The 18,421-nt window shown below is 43.1% G+C and overlaps 1 protein-coding gene across 2 annotated transcripts in view; it reads right to left on the bottom strand.

Annotated features, from left to right (window-relative positions):
- The window catches only part of RIC-3 (RIC3 acetylcholine receptor chaperone), a 488,355-nt gene that overhangs the window by 275,517 nt on the left and 194,417 nt on the right, over positions 1–18,421 (bottom strand). The window contains exons 6-8 of one of the 2 annotated variants that reach the window (XM_080266705.1): positions 15,217–15,261; positions 1,221–2,030; positions 68–88 (exon numbers count right to left, since the gene is read on the bottom strand). The exons of the other annotated variant lie outside the window; for it this stretch is intronic. Of the exons in view, the coding sequence (XP_080122831.1) occupies positions 68–88; positions 1,221–2,030; positions 15,217–15,261 (876 nt within the window). The remainder of the gene's footprint in view (positions 1–67; positions 89–1,220; positions 2,031–15,216; positions 15,262–18,421) is intronic. 2 annotated transcript variants of the gene reach the window in all.

Genomic DNA, 18,421 nt, shown 5'->3' with positions numbered 1-18,421 from the left:
CCTCACTTCAACATAGCTTAATTTTACTAAATTGTCTCACATATCCTAAACAGGCCAGAGTACTCACTTTTGTCGCACTCTTGCTTCCCTGATAGCATGAAAGAGTGATGAGGAGAAATTAGTAAAGTAGTAGAGTTACAGACCATAATTTAGAGTTAATGTAAGTTTACTAAAGATGAGAGTTTCCTGGTATGATACAATGAATGTAAGACTGTTAAATGATCTGGCGAAAGGAGGAGGAAATATTGAAAATGCAATAAAAAAAAATTTACTTGATGTCAGTTCACCAATGTCTGTGCAAATGCTAGATTATCACATAATGTGGTCTAAAAATATGAACTCTAATTGTGACTGAACACAGTAATCATGTAATTCCTAAATTATTTCATTACCAGGGCAAATTACCAGTATAAAATGTACAGTAAAAAGAAAAATCAAAGAATCTGAAAACAATACTAGCACTTACTATACTGTACATGGCATCCTTTAAATTCATTACCGAATAAACTGAAAAAGAAAAAGCATACTCTGACATTAAAAAAAGGGGGACAAAACCTGTACATGTATGTTACCTTAAAAACAAAGACAGCATACAAATTAAAGCACAATATATTAACGAGGTACTATTAGCCAGTTGGATGGAAATAAATACATCAAAAGCAGAATAATGGTAGGAAATATTCTTTTGTTTTTCCCATTTTACCCTACTCCTAAGCCAAGACACATGTAATTTCTGGTAGCTCAAGTTTTGTTGCATATTTAACACCTAGAACTTGAAAATACATATGCAGCAAAATAATCAAAGCACTAGGTACTGCATATCAAAGGAGCTGTCATACCATGTACAAGCATCTACTGTACACTGAAGCTCCCTAATTTCAAACAGTTTGTATTATGGCATAATAACTTACAGGGTTTGTCACTAGCTTACAGTTATACAGATATCTGCATTGTCTAAAATGGCTAAGACGAATTCAAACACTTTAAAAGTTGTTAAAAGATGCATCCCGCATTCTTTATTATGTGTACTATTTACATTATACCGCACAGTAGCATATGTGCTGGCTATAAATACATAGTAATACTGCAAAGTACATAGCAAGTAGCTGATTGTTCTGCATTAACTACCATCAACCTACTCTTTGGGAAACTAGCACACATAAAATACATACTGTACATCAGCACATGGGCATAATGAGGGAATATGACACTGTAATCACCTGGCAGTGACTCTTGCATCAATGCCTCAACTTTCGTTAATGCAGTAAAATCAGTCTCCCCTGCAGGGACAGCACACAACATTTCCTCATCGTCCAACGGTCCAGTCTGGCCATGGTTTTTGTCTGAGACACTGGATGGAGAGATGTGTGGCCTTCCAGCATGGTCACTTGCATCATGAATATCAGGGGAATGGGTGAATCTATAGTCTTCAGAATTCTCATTTACATTTATATATTCAGGATCATCACTTTGGTCACCTGGGTATATATTCTTGGGAGTGTCACTGCATCTCTTGTTTACAATATAGTCACGAATCATGCAAAAAGCATCCTCAAAACTATCTGCATCCAACATGTTTGTTGTAGTACATCGTTTCAGTCCACTCTTCAAATTTTGCAAAAATTCATCACTACAGAGATAATCCAGGTGATGTGACATGACATACACATTCTCCTGGCTTCCTCTAATTTTCTCCTCTGTTGATGAACCTTCAAGTACTTCTCTCTTTAGTGCTTTAGTACTTTTCCTGCAGTGTGTTTTTTTGGACTCCATTTCCACCTCCTGCATATATTTCTTGCAGTTTTCCTCATCAAAGGTCATCTGCCTAGGGAATCCACTTCTCTTGCCACTGTTATGACAAGCAACATTGCTTTTGCTACTGCCTTGCCACAGACCATCTAGCAGACGCTCCTGAAGAGTTTCTAGGGCTGATTCTTTAACAGTGGTTCCTCCAATTGTATAATCAATATCTGACTCATCTGATTCATTACCAGACTCATTTATAAAGCCTTCTGGGAGGTACCACTCCCCTGAGTCAACAGAAGAATGAAAGGTTAGACTACAGGAAAAAATAATTATTAATGCTGTCTCCTAACAATGACATGGAATCAGTATGTTTTTGTTGTTGGTGTCCCATGTTCAATATCAATGAATGTTACCACTGGGGAAACAGATTCACAAAAATAATATTGTTCTATAAATTTGGATGTAAAAATTTTGTCATAAGAAAACAAAAATAATTACTAAAAATAAGAAAACAAAAAAAACATTTTAAGATCTGAAAAGCATTTGGGATCCTTAACTAGATCCTGCTTTACACCATCCTTATGTGTAAGAATGAAAAATAAGAATGATTATGATGTTTGATGACCTGACAAATAAGAAAATGTAAACACTAAGTGAAGTATTTAACTGGAAGGCACACAACAGGTTCAACAAAGTTAATTTCATACTATTTATCATATTCTTGATGCTTTTCCTTGAGGATTTGTGAAAAAAATTTCAGTCATGTATTCCCTCCATATCAGAATCATCCGAATTTTTATTTTCACCTTACAGGACAGGATGTGGTAGGATCATTAAACACAAATGAAAAAGCATGAAGATGGGAAAACTCTCAATCGTATGTGCAATGAAATGGGCCACAAGCTCATTCAAACATCAGCCATATCTTTTAAATACTGACTCCAATTCAGGAGCAAAACCACAAGCATTTATATTTATTTATTTACTTATTTAATTTTTACATTTAGATCCACTTTATGTATAACTATGGGCTACAGTCATTCCATTAAAAAAAAAAAAAAAAAAAAAAAAAAAAAAAAAAAAAGTGGTACGTGCACCTCCATTTTGAAACCTAGTCAATTTCTTAGATTTGTTAACTTCAATGCTTTGAACCCTAGTCAATTCCTTAGCTTCATTAACTTCAATTTGAGCCCTACTCAACTGGGGGAGTAGGCTGTAGCACTGGCCAATCAAGGAGGTATTCCCAAGAGGAGTGGGAATGCTGGTGATATGGAGAGCTGGAGCTTCTGTTTCACTAGCTACCAGAATATCTGACCATCCCCCTTTGCTGACCTTCTCAGTGTGACAGTAACATAGAGAGTAGGCCTGCATACTCTTCCAAACACTTTCCTCCAACTATCTCATGCACTACTCTACATGCGCTTTACAGATCACACAGTGCATCCCACTATATCACAGGGGTTGATGCCAGCAAGGACATGCGGCCAGAAAACTCCTTCCGCTACCTAGTGGCAGACCTATTGAGAGGAGGCGTGACACGGGCTGTGCCAGTGTAGTTTTGGGGGTTGAGGTGGAATGGGGCTCAGATCTGTGCTAGAGAGTACAGGACACTGTGTTCCATGCTGCCACTTCCACCCAACAGAGAGAGGCCCAAACCTGGGAACAGGGCCCCAGGAGACTGCCCTGTCAGTGGGTGAACAATGGCGGGGCAGTTATAGTGCCATGGCGCACCTGGAGGGTGTCCCTGAAGCTGTCCTGGCAGGACGCCTCAAGGCCACTGCCATAGCCACTGTTCACAGCTGGTGGGCTATGGGTCCTAGATCCCATGTCTAGACTTAGACTGTGGGGGGGGGGGCCTGTTGTCTGTCTCTCCCCATTATTTTACTTGCTGATTATGGGAAAAAAAGGAGAAAAATCACAGCCAGCCTGTGGAAACTAAATCACCCAGGGGGATCAGAGTGTCATCAAAGAATGTGGGAAGTTTCAGGGGTAGAGCAGGGAATGTGATCGAGACGATGAGTAGGAGGTGGGTGGATGTTGGCTGTGTGCAAGAAGTAAGATATAGAGCAGGATCTGCCAGAATGATTGCCAGGAGGATTTGTGGATAAAAAATATTCTGGCAGGGTAGGGCAGATGGATCTGGTGGTATGGGTGTGTTTGGTTAAGGAGAAATGGGTGGAATATATCATGAATGTAATGAGAGTGAGTAAATGGACAAGCAACAGTGAAAATATTTTTTGGTAAGATGATGTTGTAATTTATATTGGCATATACTCCACAGGCTGGCTTGGATGAGGTAGAGGAGGATAGATTCTGGGATGAATTAATACGTGTAGTGCAGTAAGTGGTACGGGGGATGATGAGATTGTGGTTTTGGGTGGGGAATTTAGTGATAATGTAGGTGAAGTACCCCAAAGATGCGAGGGAGTACCTGCAGATCTGTGTATGGTACAAGAAATGAGGAAGGGGAAAGGATATTTGAGTTTGGGGAGGCAATGAACATGATCATGTGCAACACACATTTTAGGAAATAAAAGAGTAGGTTGATTATATACGAGTCTGGGGGAAATTGCAGCCAGATAGACTATTTCCTGGTCAGGAAGGCTGATAAGAGGTTAGTGAGGGATGTTAAAGTTTTAGCATGTGAGAAGTGTATGCTGCAACATGTGTTATTGATATATGACATGGTGCTTAAGGAGTGGGTCATGAATAAAAGGACCTATGCACCTACGAGGAAAATACATCTAGGTCCCAAATAGAGCATGATCAAATAGTGCGATTTCCAAATAGCATGAGCTGTCTCTTAATATCCACAACATCTCAGATTAACAATGCTGGTGACGCCACCACAGCAGAAGGTGTGATTACTGCAACATCTATCAAGGATGCATTACAGGAGGTGAGACAAGAGAGGTTACACTGATGCCAGCAACACCAGAAGAGCTCTCCATAATTCAGATCAGCCAAGTCTTGGCTGCTGTAGACGCCTTAACCCTTTGGCAGCAACAGCCATGACGACAGCCTACTGAATGCGCTCAGTGCGGAGAAATAGGAAAAAAATGGTGTGTTTTCAACTCATGTTTTAACCCACTTATCCTTAATCTTAAGAGTTAATATTTTTGTCAGGCAAACCTCAATCTTTCTACTATCATTTGCAACAAACTGTATGTCCGTAAGCAGTCCACGCTTGGAGAACGATTTGAGAGAATACAAGGTGTGTTTTGATTGTCTGACGCCGGAAAGAGCCCAATGAGGTGGAAATTTCCACCAAAGCACAATATTTTTTTCTGTACAAACTAGGGTTACTGCCACATTACCTCATCACAATAATTACAGTAATAATAATAAATAAATAAAAAAACACTAATAGCCAGTCTCGTATGGTTTTATTACAATATTCCAGTGATTATGCTAGACTCCAGCAAAACAGTAGGAATAAGAGGAAAATCATTACAAACTTTAAAAAACTTCACGAATGGCTTTTATTACTGCTTACTTTGATAAAACTTACTGATATAATGTCATGAGTCATTTCATAGCACAGCTACACAGTTTGCAACAGCAAAAATGTTTGCTTGCTAATGCGCTTACCATACGGTGTCTTTGATTATAGCAAAAATATCGCTACATCACTCGTATTTTATCACAGACGTTCTCCCTACGTGTCAAGTGGGGTTGGTGCAGGATTAGTGCCCCTCCCTGTAAAACAATTAACTCTAAGCCCTTGGCCACCCCGTTTGGGATACATGGCGTCTGGCAATGAATGAATGAATGAAAATTCACAGAATAATATAAAATAACACTTTCAGCCACTGTAGCATGATTTTAGTGTGATTTGGGTGCATATTACATTATATTATTTATGAGAGAGAGAGAGAGAGAGAGAGAGAAGGAGGGGGCAGCAAACCAGTTTAGACCAGCTCATCAAGGGTATGTGTAGGCTACACGTGTGCGTGTATGTACATATGCTATTATTTAATACTAGGGTAATTGTCAGCATTTCAGAGTTTAACCCCTAACGTTGGAGTCACTCATCCACCAAATGAATTTTTCCCCATGAGGTATGTGTTTCAATTAGTGCGATATCAAATAGCGAGTGCTCGCACATCCACCATATAGGAGCGTTAATTTGGAACAAAGTGCATGGAAGTTGAAAAACCAAGCAGTAAAGGATGTCTTCTGTAGTGAGATACGAAGAGTGATGACCTAAAAGGGAGCTGTTGACGGAAGTGTTAATGAACAATACAGAGTTCTCAAGAACAATCTCCAGAGAGTTATTGGTGCAGTGTGTGGATGGACAAGGGGCCCCCCCAAGACATAAAGTAACTTGGATGTGGCATGTGGACATAGAAACTGCAGTTAAGGAGAAAAGAAGGCTCTTCCAGGAATGGAAAAGGTGTAGAGACAAAGAGGAATATTGGGCTGCCAAGCGCATGGCTAGAAAAGAGGTATACAGAGCAAAATCTGAGTCTCAGAGACTAGATAACCTAAATAGTGTGGAATGGAAGAATATGTAAGGTGGCAAACCAGATGAAGAGGGAAAACAGAGATATCATTGGTGAGCAGTGCGTGAAGAATAATGAAAGAAAAATAGCGGCAAACAGTGGGGATACTGAAGACACCTGGAAAGATCATTATAACCGATTGTTGAATGAAGTTTGACTGGAACTGGGAAGGTTTGGAGCCTGCAGATCCAGCGTTAGACCCTTGGCCTTTGATTGATGCTGCTACTGTGAGCTGGGTAACATGCAGGATGCAGGTGAGGAGCAGGTGTGTCTGGGTTGACTACAGAAATGCTGAAGGCCTCAGGAGATAAAGGACTGGGGTTAGTTATCGTCTTGATATATACGATTATATATATGTGTGCTGTTCCAGATGACTGGCTGAAGAGTGTGATTGTAAATGTGTACAAGGGGAAGTGTGATGCCTTGGAAAGGGGAAATTATAGAGGCATAAAGCTTTTAGATCAGAAAATGAAGGTAATGGAGAAAGTCCTAGAGGGTATGATTAGAAAGAGAGTGAACACATGAGATGCAGTTTGGGCTTTTGCCAGGCAAAGGGACCACTGATGCCATATTCATTGTTGGACAGCTTTAGGAAAAATATATACGAAGGAAAAGGTATCTGTACATTGTTTTTGTTGACTTGGAGAAGGCTTCTGACAGAGTGCCTTGGGAGGTGGTGAAGTGAGTAATGAGAAAGCCTGGGATGAAGGAGTAGCTGGTTATGGCTATGTATGTGGGTGCTCGCACCCAGATAAAGAGTGAATGGAGATTTGAGTGTTGAGTTTTCTGTGAATGCTGGTGTGCATCAGGGGTCAGTCTTCAGCCCCTTGTTGTTTATCATGGTACTTGAAGCCCTCTCACGTGACTTCAGCAATGGACTCCCATGGGAGACGTTGTATGCCGATGATTTGGTGTTCACTGTAGAGAATGAAAGGGAGGCAGAGGACAGATTTAGGAAGTAGGGAGATGGTATGGGACACAAGGGTTGAGAGTGAATACAGATAAAACAAAGGTGATGGTATCTAGGGCTAGTGGCAGTACTGTCAAAGAAGAGGGAGAGTGGCCATGTGCTGTTTGCCACAAAGGCATGGGAAGTAATTCTATCTTATGTAGTGTTTGTGATAATGGGTGCATAAGAGATGTAGTGGTATTAGAGGCAGACTGCAAGATAATGCTGCTTTCATATGTATGGTGCATTGGGGAGAGCATGTGATGATTGTCAGGCATGAAGGGACTGATCTTCCAGGTGAATCTCTCAAGTGTGTGGAAGAGTTTTATTTGGGAGTCATGTTAATGCTGGAGGTGGGGGAGGAGCTAGAGTGAGGAGTGGTTGGAAGAAGTTCAGGGAGCTGTTGCCTCTCCTGACATTGAGAGGGCTCTCCCTCCATGTTCAGGGATCTTTGTATGCAGCATGTGTTAGGAGTGCGATGCTGTATGGTAGTGAGACCTGGCCAGTAAAGGAAGAGGTTATTCACAGGATCAAACGTACAGAAATGACAATGATTAGGTGGATGTGCAGTGTGTCCCTGAGTGCAAGGCAAGGGAGGCCTATGTTTATGATGGAAGAATTAAGAGGTAGGATGGGACTGGAGTGTATTGGTGCTGTGATGAGGAGAGGTAGACCGAGGTGGTTTGGACATGTGGAGAGGATGAGGGATACCAATTGGGTGCAGAAACTGAAAAGTGTTAAGGTTAGAGGTAGAGTTGCAAGAGGTAGACTGAGAAAGACCTGCGATGAGGTTATTGAGCATGACCTCAGGGATAGGAGACTGAACTGGGAGGCTGCTAGAGATCGGGCAGCATGGATAGCTGCCATCAGGTGACAAAGGCCAACACATGCAAGCATGTTGGAGCCTTTGAAAATGAAAACAAGTTCCTTGGTTTCATTAACTTAAATTCTTTGCATGGAGAGCCACCAGTAGGTCACCAAGGCTGATGCATGCAAGCATGCTAGCGCCTTTATGAATGAAATGATAAATATACAGTATATCGTATCATATTTTTTACATAAGCTCCAACAAGCTTGCATGTGTTGGCCTTGGTCACCTTATAGTGGCTCTCCATACTCCTCAGTCTCTGGCTGCCTCCATTTTCAGTTACTTATCTCTGAGACCAAACTGCATGACCTCAACCAGAGTTTTTTTCGGTCTGCCTCTTGCAACCTTATCCCTGACATTCACACTTCTCACCTTCTGCACACAATTGTCATCCTCCATTAAACCATTTTGATCTACTCTTCCTCATCACAACACAAATACACACCAGTTCCATCTTTCCTCTCACCTTTCAGCTGTAATCTTAAGCCCCTCTGGCCTCGCATTCAAGGATGCACTACACCTCTACTAAATCACTGTCATTTTTGTACATTTAAGCCTACAAATATCATCTTTTACTGTTCAGTTCTCATTACCATACAGCATTATACTCCTAACACATGCTGCATACAAAGATCCCTTAGCATGGAGAATCCTCTCAAAGTCAGAAGAGACAACAGACCCTTGAACTTCTAACCATTCCTTACCCAAGTCATACAGCTAGCTCTAGTCTCACCTCCAGCACAGAACATGTTCCCCAAATAATAAAAGTCTTTCACACATTCAAAAGACTCACCAGCAAGATCAATCCCTTCATGCATGACAATCTCTCCATGGTCTCCCTGATGCACTGCACACACAAAATCAGCATTACCTCCCAGTCTACCTCTAATATCATTATATCTCTGGTATCCACACTTATCACAAACACTTCATAAGATTGACTTACTTTCCACATCCTTATAGCAAACTGCAAAAGGCCACATTCCCTTGCTTTGATAGTACCACCACCAGCCCTAGATATCACAATTTTTTGTTTTATCTCCACTTACTCTCAAACCTTTGTGCCTTATTCCGTCTCTCAATTTCTGAAATCTTTCCTCTGCCTTAATTATTGTTTAAACATGTCGTACACAGCATTAAGAGTGTAGGAGATGGTCAAACACTGAATCCCCTTTTCCCTTGGTTAAATTCTGTTATACGAACATTCATTTAAAAAGCAGACTTCTGTAGTAATTGAAATGAAACTTAACAAATTAATCACTAGTCTGGCCAAGATTCAATTTCTGGCCCCCACGCTCCACATGCGCCCACATTACCATTGAGCCAAACAGAGGATCCCCACTTTGCCTATGGGCAATGCGGGCATTTACAGACCCCATTACATCCCTCTTTTCTTCCCTTGGTGATTAATTTGGTGAGTTTCGAACACACATGGTAGCATAGCACTGTAGGCCACCGTTAAGGACACTGCAGACCACACCGAACATCTTATCCACGGGATGTAAGGACAACGGCGCTGTCAGCTAACCAAGGAACAACATCAAAATGCCAACCAAGCTTCGCCTCACATCCCACATCGCTGCCAACCAATGTAGTATCCAAAATGAAACTTAACAAAGTAATCATTAGTCTGGCCAAGATTTGATCTCCGGCCTCGTGTTCCACATGCACACGTTACTACTGAGCCAAACAAAGGATTCCCACTTAGAGTACAGGGCAATGCAGACATTTATGGACCCCATTTGAAGGAGGCTGTAGCACAGGATGAACAGGGTGGTACTCCCAAAGGGAATGGGAATGCTGGCGATAGGGAGAGCCGGAACTCCTGTTTCACTAGCTATCTAACCATCCCCCTTTGCTGACCTTTTCAGTGTGACAGTAACATGGAGAGTAAACCAGCATACTCTCCCAAACATTTCATCTAACTATCTAATGCACTATACAACATGCACTTTACATTTCACACAATGTACTCCACTTCATTCCAGGGGTTGGTGCCAGCAAAGGCATGCGACCAGAAAACTTTGCCCCTGCTACCTAGTGGCGGCCTTTTGGGAAGAGGCATGACGGGGGTTCATCCGGCATAGATCACGGGTCTAGGGTGAGATGGGGCTTGAACCTGTGCTAGAGGGTACAGGGCATTGCGGTTCCCAGGCTGCCGCTCATGCCCAACAGAGATGGGCCCAAACCTGGGAGTAGCGCCCCAGGAGGCTGCCCTACCAGTGGGTATATAATGGCGGGAGTTGCAGTGCCAAGGAGCGCTTGGAGGGTGTCCCTGCAGGTGTCCTGGCGGGGTGCCCCAAGGCCACTACCACAGCCAATGGTAAGCTGGTGAGCTAGAGGTCCCAGATCCATTGCCTGGACCTGGGACTGTGCAGTTAGTGGGGCCTGTGGTATGTCTATCCTTTTTATTAATACTGACTATGACTGAAAATAAGTTTCAAAGCAAGCCTGAGGACAGTAAATTATCTAGGGGGATGAGGGTGGCTTCTCGGAATGTCTGAAGTTTGAGGGGAAGAGCGGGAGATGTTGCTGAGGCATTCAGTAGGAAGTGGGTGGATGTGGCATGTTTGCAAGAAGTCCAGTACAGGGGTGGATCAGCTAGAAAGACTGTTGGGAAAGATTGTTATTATAAGTTGTTTTGGCAGGGGGGGACAGACGGATATGGGGGTGTTGGTGTGATGGTTTGTTTCGTTTTTAAAGGTTCCAACATGCTTGCATGTGTCAGCCTTGGTCACCTAATGGCAGCTCTCCACGCTGCATGATCTATTGCAGCCTCCCTGTTCAGTCCCTTAACCCTAAGGTCACATTCAATGACCTCGTCCCATGTCTTTCTCGGTCTACCCCTCATAACCCCACCCCCAATATTAACACTTCTCACCTTCCTCACCCAATTATCATCCCCCATCCTCTCCACATGTCCAAACCACCTCAATCTACCTCTCCTCATCACAACACCAATACACTCCAGTCCCATCCTACCTCTCAACTCTTCCATTGTAAACCCAGCCCCTCCAGGCCTTGGACGCAGGGACGCACTGCACATCCACCTAATCATTGTCATTTCTGTACATCTGAGCTGGCGAATATCTTTCTCCTTCACTGCCCAGGTCTCACTGCCATACAGCATTACACTCCTAACACATGCTGCATACAAAGACCCCTTAGCACGTAGGGAGAGCCCTCTCAATGTCAGGAGAGGCAAGAGCTCCCTGAACTTCTTCCAACCACTTCTCACCCTAGCCACAGAGCTAGCTCCAGCCCCACCTCCAGCACACAACATGTCTCCCAAATAACAAAACTCTTCCACACACTCAAGAGATCCACCAACAAGTTCAATCCTTTCATGTCTGACAATCTCCACCTGCTCACCCCGGCACGCCACACACATAAAATCAGCATTATCTTGCAGTCTACCTCTGATACCACTACATCTCTTATGCACCCATTTATCACATACACCACACAAGATGGAATTACTTCCCACACCCTTGTGGCAAACTGCACATGGCCACTCTCCCTCGTCTTTGAAAGTACCGCCACCAACCCTAGATATCATCACTTTTGTTTTATCTGCATTTACCCATAAACCCTTTTGCCCCATACCATCTCTCCACTTCCTAAACCTTTCCTCCGCCTCCCTTTCATTCTCTGCAATCAACACCAAATGGTTGCGGAGAAATGGGTGGAATATGTCATGAATGTAATGCGAGTAAGCGACAGGATATTGGTAGTGAAAATTCTGGTTCATGGAATGATAACTGCAATTATGTCGGCATATGCTCCACAGGCAGGCTTGGATGAAGTACAGAAAGACAGATTTTGGGATGACTTAATACGTGTAGTAGGTGGTATGCAGGATGATGAGATAGTGGTTTTGGAAGGGGAATTAAATGGTCATGTAGGTGAAGTAGCTCAAGGATATGAAGGAGTACATGGGGGATGTGCGTATGATATAAGAAATGGATGGATGGATTAATCCCCAAGCTAGACCTCATCAGATCGTATAGCCTTGCTAGGGTTACAGGTGAGCGCTACCCCTCCCGGCACGGCAGCCACCGGGCGGGGCGTGAACTTGCAACCTCACGATTACAAGCCCAACACCCTACCACCGAGCTACCGCGCTCCCCTGGTACTGTATAAGAAATGTGGAAGGGGAAAGGACACTCGAGTTTGGAGAGGCAACGAACATGATTGTGTGCAACACACATTTTAGGAAAAGAGAGAGTAGGTTAATTATGTATGAGTCTGGGGGAAACAGCAGTCAGATAGATTATTTTCTGGTAAGGAGCGCTGATAGGAAGTAGGAGAGGGATGTTAAAGTTATAGGAAGTGAGGAGTGTGTGCAGCTGCACAAACTATTGATTTGTGATATGGTGCTTAAGGAACAAGTGATGAAAAAGGAGGACTTATGTACCCGGGAGGAAAATACAGAAGCTGGAAAACCAAGTAATAAGGGATGCCTTCTATAGTGAAATGAGGAGAGTGGTGGCTGAACAGGGAGCCGTAAACAGAGGCGTTAATGAACAGTACAGTGCCCTCAAGAACAACCTCTTGAGAGTTACTGATGTAATATGCGGTTGGACTAGAGGCCCACCAAGACAAAAAGTAACTTGCTGGTGGGATGAGGGTGTAGAAGCTGCAGTTAAGGAGAAAAGAAGGCTTTTCCGGGAATGAAAGAAGGGTGGTAACAAGAAGGAATACTTGGATGCCAAGCGTAGGGCTCGAAGAGAGGTATACAGGGCGAAGTCTGTGTCAGAGAGACTTTTACTTGATAACCTAAATCATGGGGAAAGGAAAAATATGATATTTAAGGTGGCAAATCAGATGAAGAGGGATAATCCGGATATTATAGGTGAGCAGTGTGTGATGAATGATGAAGGATGGGTAGTGGTGAATAGTGAGGACATTAAAGATGCATGGAGAGAGCATTATAACCGGTTGTTGAATGAGGAGTCTGACTGGGACAGGGAAGGTTTGGAGCCAGCTGATCCAGTGTTTGGCCATTGGCCATTGATTGATGCTCCTACTGTGAGTGAGGCAATAAGCACGATGCAGGTGGGGAAGGCAGCAGATGTGTCTGGGTTGACTGCCGAAATGTTGAAGGCCTTAGGAGATATAGGGGTGAAGTTAGTCACTGACCTGATAAATATGATTATATATGAGTGTGTTGTCCCAGATGACTGGTTGAAGAGTGTAACTGTAAATGTGTATCAAGGGAAGGGCGATGCCCTGGAAAGAGGAAATTATAGAGATATAAAGCTCTTAGACCAGATAATGAAGGAAATGGAGAGAGTTCTAGAAGGTATGAGTAGAGAAAGAGTGAATACTGATGAGATGCAGTTTGGGTTTATGCCAGGCAGGGGGACCATTGATGCCATATTCATTGTTCGACAGCTTCAGGAAAAAAATATTGGGAAGAGAAGGGATCTGTATTTTGTTTTTGTTGATTTGGAAAAGGACTTTGACAAAGTCCATAGAGAGGTAGTGAAGTGGGGAATGAAAAAGCCTGGCTTGGAGGAGTGGCTGGTTAGGGTGGTTATGGCCATGCACTGCATGTGGGTGCTCACACCCAGGTAAGAGTGAATGGAGATTTGAGTGATGAGTAGTCCGTGAATGTTGGTGTGCATCAGGGGTCAGTTTTGAGCCCCTTGTTGTTTATCATGGTTCTTGAAGCCCTCTCATGGGACTTCAGAAATGGACTCCTGTGAGAGATGTTGTATGCTGATGATTTGATGTTGATTGCAGAGAATGAAAGGGAGGCAGAGGAAAGATTCAGGAAGTGGAGAGATGGTATGGGGCACATGGGCTTAAGGTTAAATGCAGATAAAACAAAAATGATGATATCTAGGGCTGGTGGCAGTACTGTCAAAGAAGAGGGAGAGTGGCCATGTGCAGTTTGCCACAAGGGTGAGGGAAGTAATTCCATTTTGTGCGGTATTTGTGATAAATGGGTGCACAAGAGATGTAGTGGTATCAGAGGTGGACTGCGAGATAATGCTGATTTTATGTGTGTGGCGTGTCAGGGAGAGCAGGTGGAGATTGTCAGGTGTGAAAGGATTGAACTTGCTGGTGAGTCTCTTGAGTGTGTGGAAGAGTTTTGTTATTTGGGAGACATGTTGTGTGCTGGAGGTGGCGCTGGAGCTAGCTCTGTTGCTAGGGTGAGAAGTGGCTGGAAGAAGTTCAGGGAGCTGTTGCCTCTCCTGACACTGAGAGGACTCTCCCGACGTGCTAAGAGGTCTTTGTGTGCAGCATGTGTTAGGAGTGTAATGCTGTATGGTAGCAAAACCTGGGGAGTAAAGGAAGAGGATATTCGCAGGCTCAGACGTACAGAAATGACAATGATTAGGTGTATGTGCAGTGCATCCCTGTGTGCAAGGCCCGGGGGGGTTGGGTTTATGATGGAAGAGTTGAGAGGTAGGATGGGATTGGAGTGTATTGGTGTTGTGATGAGGAGAGGTAGATTGAGATGGTTTGGGCATGCGGAGAGGATGGGGGATGATAATTGGGTGCAGAAGGTGAGAAGTGTTAATATTAGGGGAGAGGTTGCGAGGGGTAGACTGAAAAAGATGTAGGACGAGGTCATTAAGTGTGACCTCAGGGTTAAGGGACTGAACAGGGAGGCAGCCACGGTTCGTGTAGCATGGAGAGCCGCCACTAGGTGACCAAGGCCAATGCATGCAAACATGTTGGAGCCTTCAAAAGAAAAACGAGAACGAAAACGATTACACTTCCATAAACCTAACTATTCATAACTGCAACTTCTTTGGATGCCTTAAAACTAGAATCTTACTTAACTCCCATACTCTCTGCTCACTTAAACATAAGAGGAATGACAATCATGCATCCAACAACCACAGACAAAATGTTTTGATTAGATGATGTACACACTCATGTAAGCTGGTGCATATTGGCTTTCATATGTAAATCAACATGTTACATGTTCAATATCATTCAAGAAATGTCAATCCTGCATAAACAGTTCTAAATTGCTTCAGCTATGAAGCACTACTTTTACATAAACTGTAACTATTTACCTGTACTATCTTGGTCCCTAACTCATATTAATGAATGACCACTGTGCATCACACAGGAAAATCAAAGAATAAAGGTAAGTAAGAAACAATCATAACCAAAACATAACATACCCAATTTCTTTCCCTTAGTGTCCATCTTGCCTCCTCGACCTCCGCCTTTGCAGCAATAAAATAAACAAATGCAATAACCAAATGAATTTACAATAATGAGATTTGGAGAAAGCATATGACAGGGTGGATAGACAAGGATTGTGGAAAGTATTAAGAATATATGGAGTAGATGGAAAGTTGTTGAATGCTGTGAAGAGTATGTACGATGGTGCTAAGGCTGCAGAGTGTGTGGATGGTGAACTAAGTGAATTTTTCTCTTTGGAGGTTGGGTTGAAACAGGGATGTGTCATGTCTCCATGGTTGTTCAATCTGTTCATGGATGGGGTAATAAAAGAGGTACAAGGTAGGGTAGTGGATGTTGGAGTGGCCCTGGTGAGAAAGGATAGTGTTTGGAAACTCCCTGTACTGTTGTTTGCTGATGATACTGTGTTGTTGAGTGAAGACGAAGGGGAGCTGCAAGGCTTGGTGGATGAGTTTGGGAGAGTGTGCAAGAAACGGAATCTAAAGGTGAATGTAGGGAAGAGTAAAGTGATGGTCTTTGAGAGAGGTGAAGTCAGTGAATGTACAGCGAGGTTGGATGGTGAGGAATTGGAAAATGTGAGTATGTTTAAGTACTTGGGTAGTGTGATGAGTAAGGATGGAGGTTTCAAGGGTGAAGTGCTTGAAAGGGTACAGCAGGGAAGAAAGGTTGCTGGTTCTTTGATAGCAGCGGTAAGAAACAGGGAAGTGAGCATGGAAGTGAAAAAGTTACTACATGACAGTATTGTGATACCAACTCTAACGTATGGAAGTGAAGCTTGGACATTGTTGGAAGGACACAAGTCAAGAGTGAGAGCAGTGGAAATGAGTTATTTAAGAGGAGCCTGTGGAGTCACATGGAGAGACAGGCTGACGAATGAGGATATAAAGGAGCGTTGTGGTGTGGATGTGGATGTGATAGGAAGTGTTATGAGGAACACACTGAGGTGGTTTGGCCATGTGGAGAGGATGGAGGGTGAAAGACTGACGAAGAAAGTGTATGTGAGTGAGGTGGAGGGGGGAAGAGGGAGGGGGAGGCCAAGCATGAGATGGAGGGATGGGGTGGAGAGGTATATGAGAGAGGGGGGTGTGAGTTGGGAGCAAGGCAGTGAAATGGCAGGGGACGGACGACGTGGAGGCGATTTGTTTGTGGCCACCCCAAACGGGATTGAGGCATCTGGCAATAGATAGATAGATAGAAGAACAACAAAGGAAGTTAACAGCTAATGTGTGTAATAACAAAATGCATATATCAATAATTGAATACATACCAACACAACAAATATAGGGTAATAAATGATGAATGCAATGAGAGAGATGGAAAGAATACAACACTGACAAAAATGCAATATACAACAAACAAAAAGCTTTGTCACTAAAACTGCATTTCCTCACCAATAAAAAAAAAAGAAAAGTTCTCAAAGACTGACACACACACACACATATACAGTACAAATATATATATATATATATATATATCATCATCATCATCATCATCCGGACCTCCTTTCCCACCCTAGGGCAGAGTGAGGAGTAGCAATGTCCAGACAGCCCAAATTTGCCTAAGCCAATGGGCCACACCTCCATTCACTCATCATTCAAGCCCCCGGAATCCTGGCTCTATCAGATATGCCAACAACATAGTTCTGTAGCTTCACATAATCGTATCCGATAGAGGCAACCCAGACGCTGAAATGTTAAAATGGGAAGCCAAAATCTCTGACCATGTACTTCTCCTCACGACATTCATTCAGCAAGCTCGATGTCATGTCAGTTCCCTAGCCTCATCGACTTCCAAACCTCTCTTTCTCACACATTAATCCACCATATCTCTCCACCTTCTCCTTGGCCTACCTCGCCTCCTCCCTCCTTCGAATTCGCTCAGCTATACCTTTTTCACCACTCTATTGTTATCCATTCTCTCCACATGACCATAACATCTCAGTACACTCTCTTCAATTCTGGTGTCCACCGACATCCTCACTCCACATCTTTCACGAATCACATTATTTCGTATCCCATCCACCCTCGGTACTCCACATACATTCCTCAGCAGTCCCATCTCCACTGCTCTTACTCTTGACTTTTCATTTCCATGCCACACCATAGTCTCACACCCACATGTTAAAGTTGGCACTAACACTCCCTCATGTAAGCCTCATGCAGCTGCAACACTCAAGTCTCCATTTCTTATCAAGGCCTTCACTGCACCAGCTACTTTTCTTCCTTGCATCACTCTACTTTCAACTTCTTTAGCACATTTTCCTCTCTTTTCTATCACTGTACCCAGGTATTTGAACTCTCCCACCAATTCCAGTCTAACTGTTACATCGCACTGGGAGTCACCTTCACTATCAATAACCATCACTTTACTCTTCTCTACATTTACTCTCAAGGCACGACACTTACAGACATGAGCAATACACTGCACTAGGCTACCAAGTTCTTGTCCGGTACTTGCAAGCAGTACTGCATCATCAGCATACAACAAATTTGAGATATTCCATCCATCACCATTCATTACCAATGCCATCCCTCTCTCCATTACTCGTGTTTTTATCTCTCTCATCACCCCATCCATATATATATATATACTGAAGAACCATGGGGACATCACAAAACCTTGTCGCACGCCCACACCGATCATGAACCATTCACTTAGATGCCCAGTAACCCTTACACATGCTTCCCTACCATCATAAAAACTCTTGACAGCACCTAGCAGCTTACCCTCCACACCGTACAAGCGCAAAACTTTCCAAAATCCTTCTCTGTCCACTTTGTCATATGCTTTTTCCAGATCCATGAATGCCATAAACATCTTATGGTCCATCTCATAAACCTTCTCTACAATCTGTCTCACTGCAAATATTTGGTCCACACATCCTCTGCCACTCCTAAAGCCACCCTGTTCATCACTCACTAGGACTTCTGATATCTCTCTATAATAATTTCTCTATAATAATTCTTCCATATACCTTCCCTACCACACTCAGTAAGCTTATGCCACGATAGTTCTTGCACTCACTTTGCTTACCTTTATTTTTGAACAGGGGTACAATCACAGCCTTCTTCCACTCTGCTAGCAGAGTTTCACTCATCCATGCCCTCTTACATATCTCCAACAAGCACTTCATGCCACTCTCTCCACTACACTTAAGTATCTCTGCATACACCTCATCAACCC

Source organism: Coenobita brevimanus, chromosome 21, assembly GCF_032717465.1.
Source record: "Coenobita brevimanus isolate Jiangsu-jjx chromosome 21, ASM3271746v2, whole genome shotgun sequence".
Taxonomy (NCBI): Eukaryota; Metazoa; Arthropoda; class Malacostraca; order Decapoda; family Coenobitidae; genus Coenobita; species Coenobita brevimanus.
Note: the sequence above shows the minus strand (reverse complement) of the source record. Positions and strands in the feature narration are given on the sequence as shown.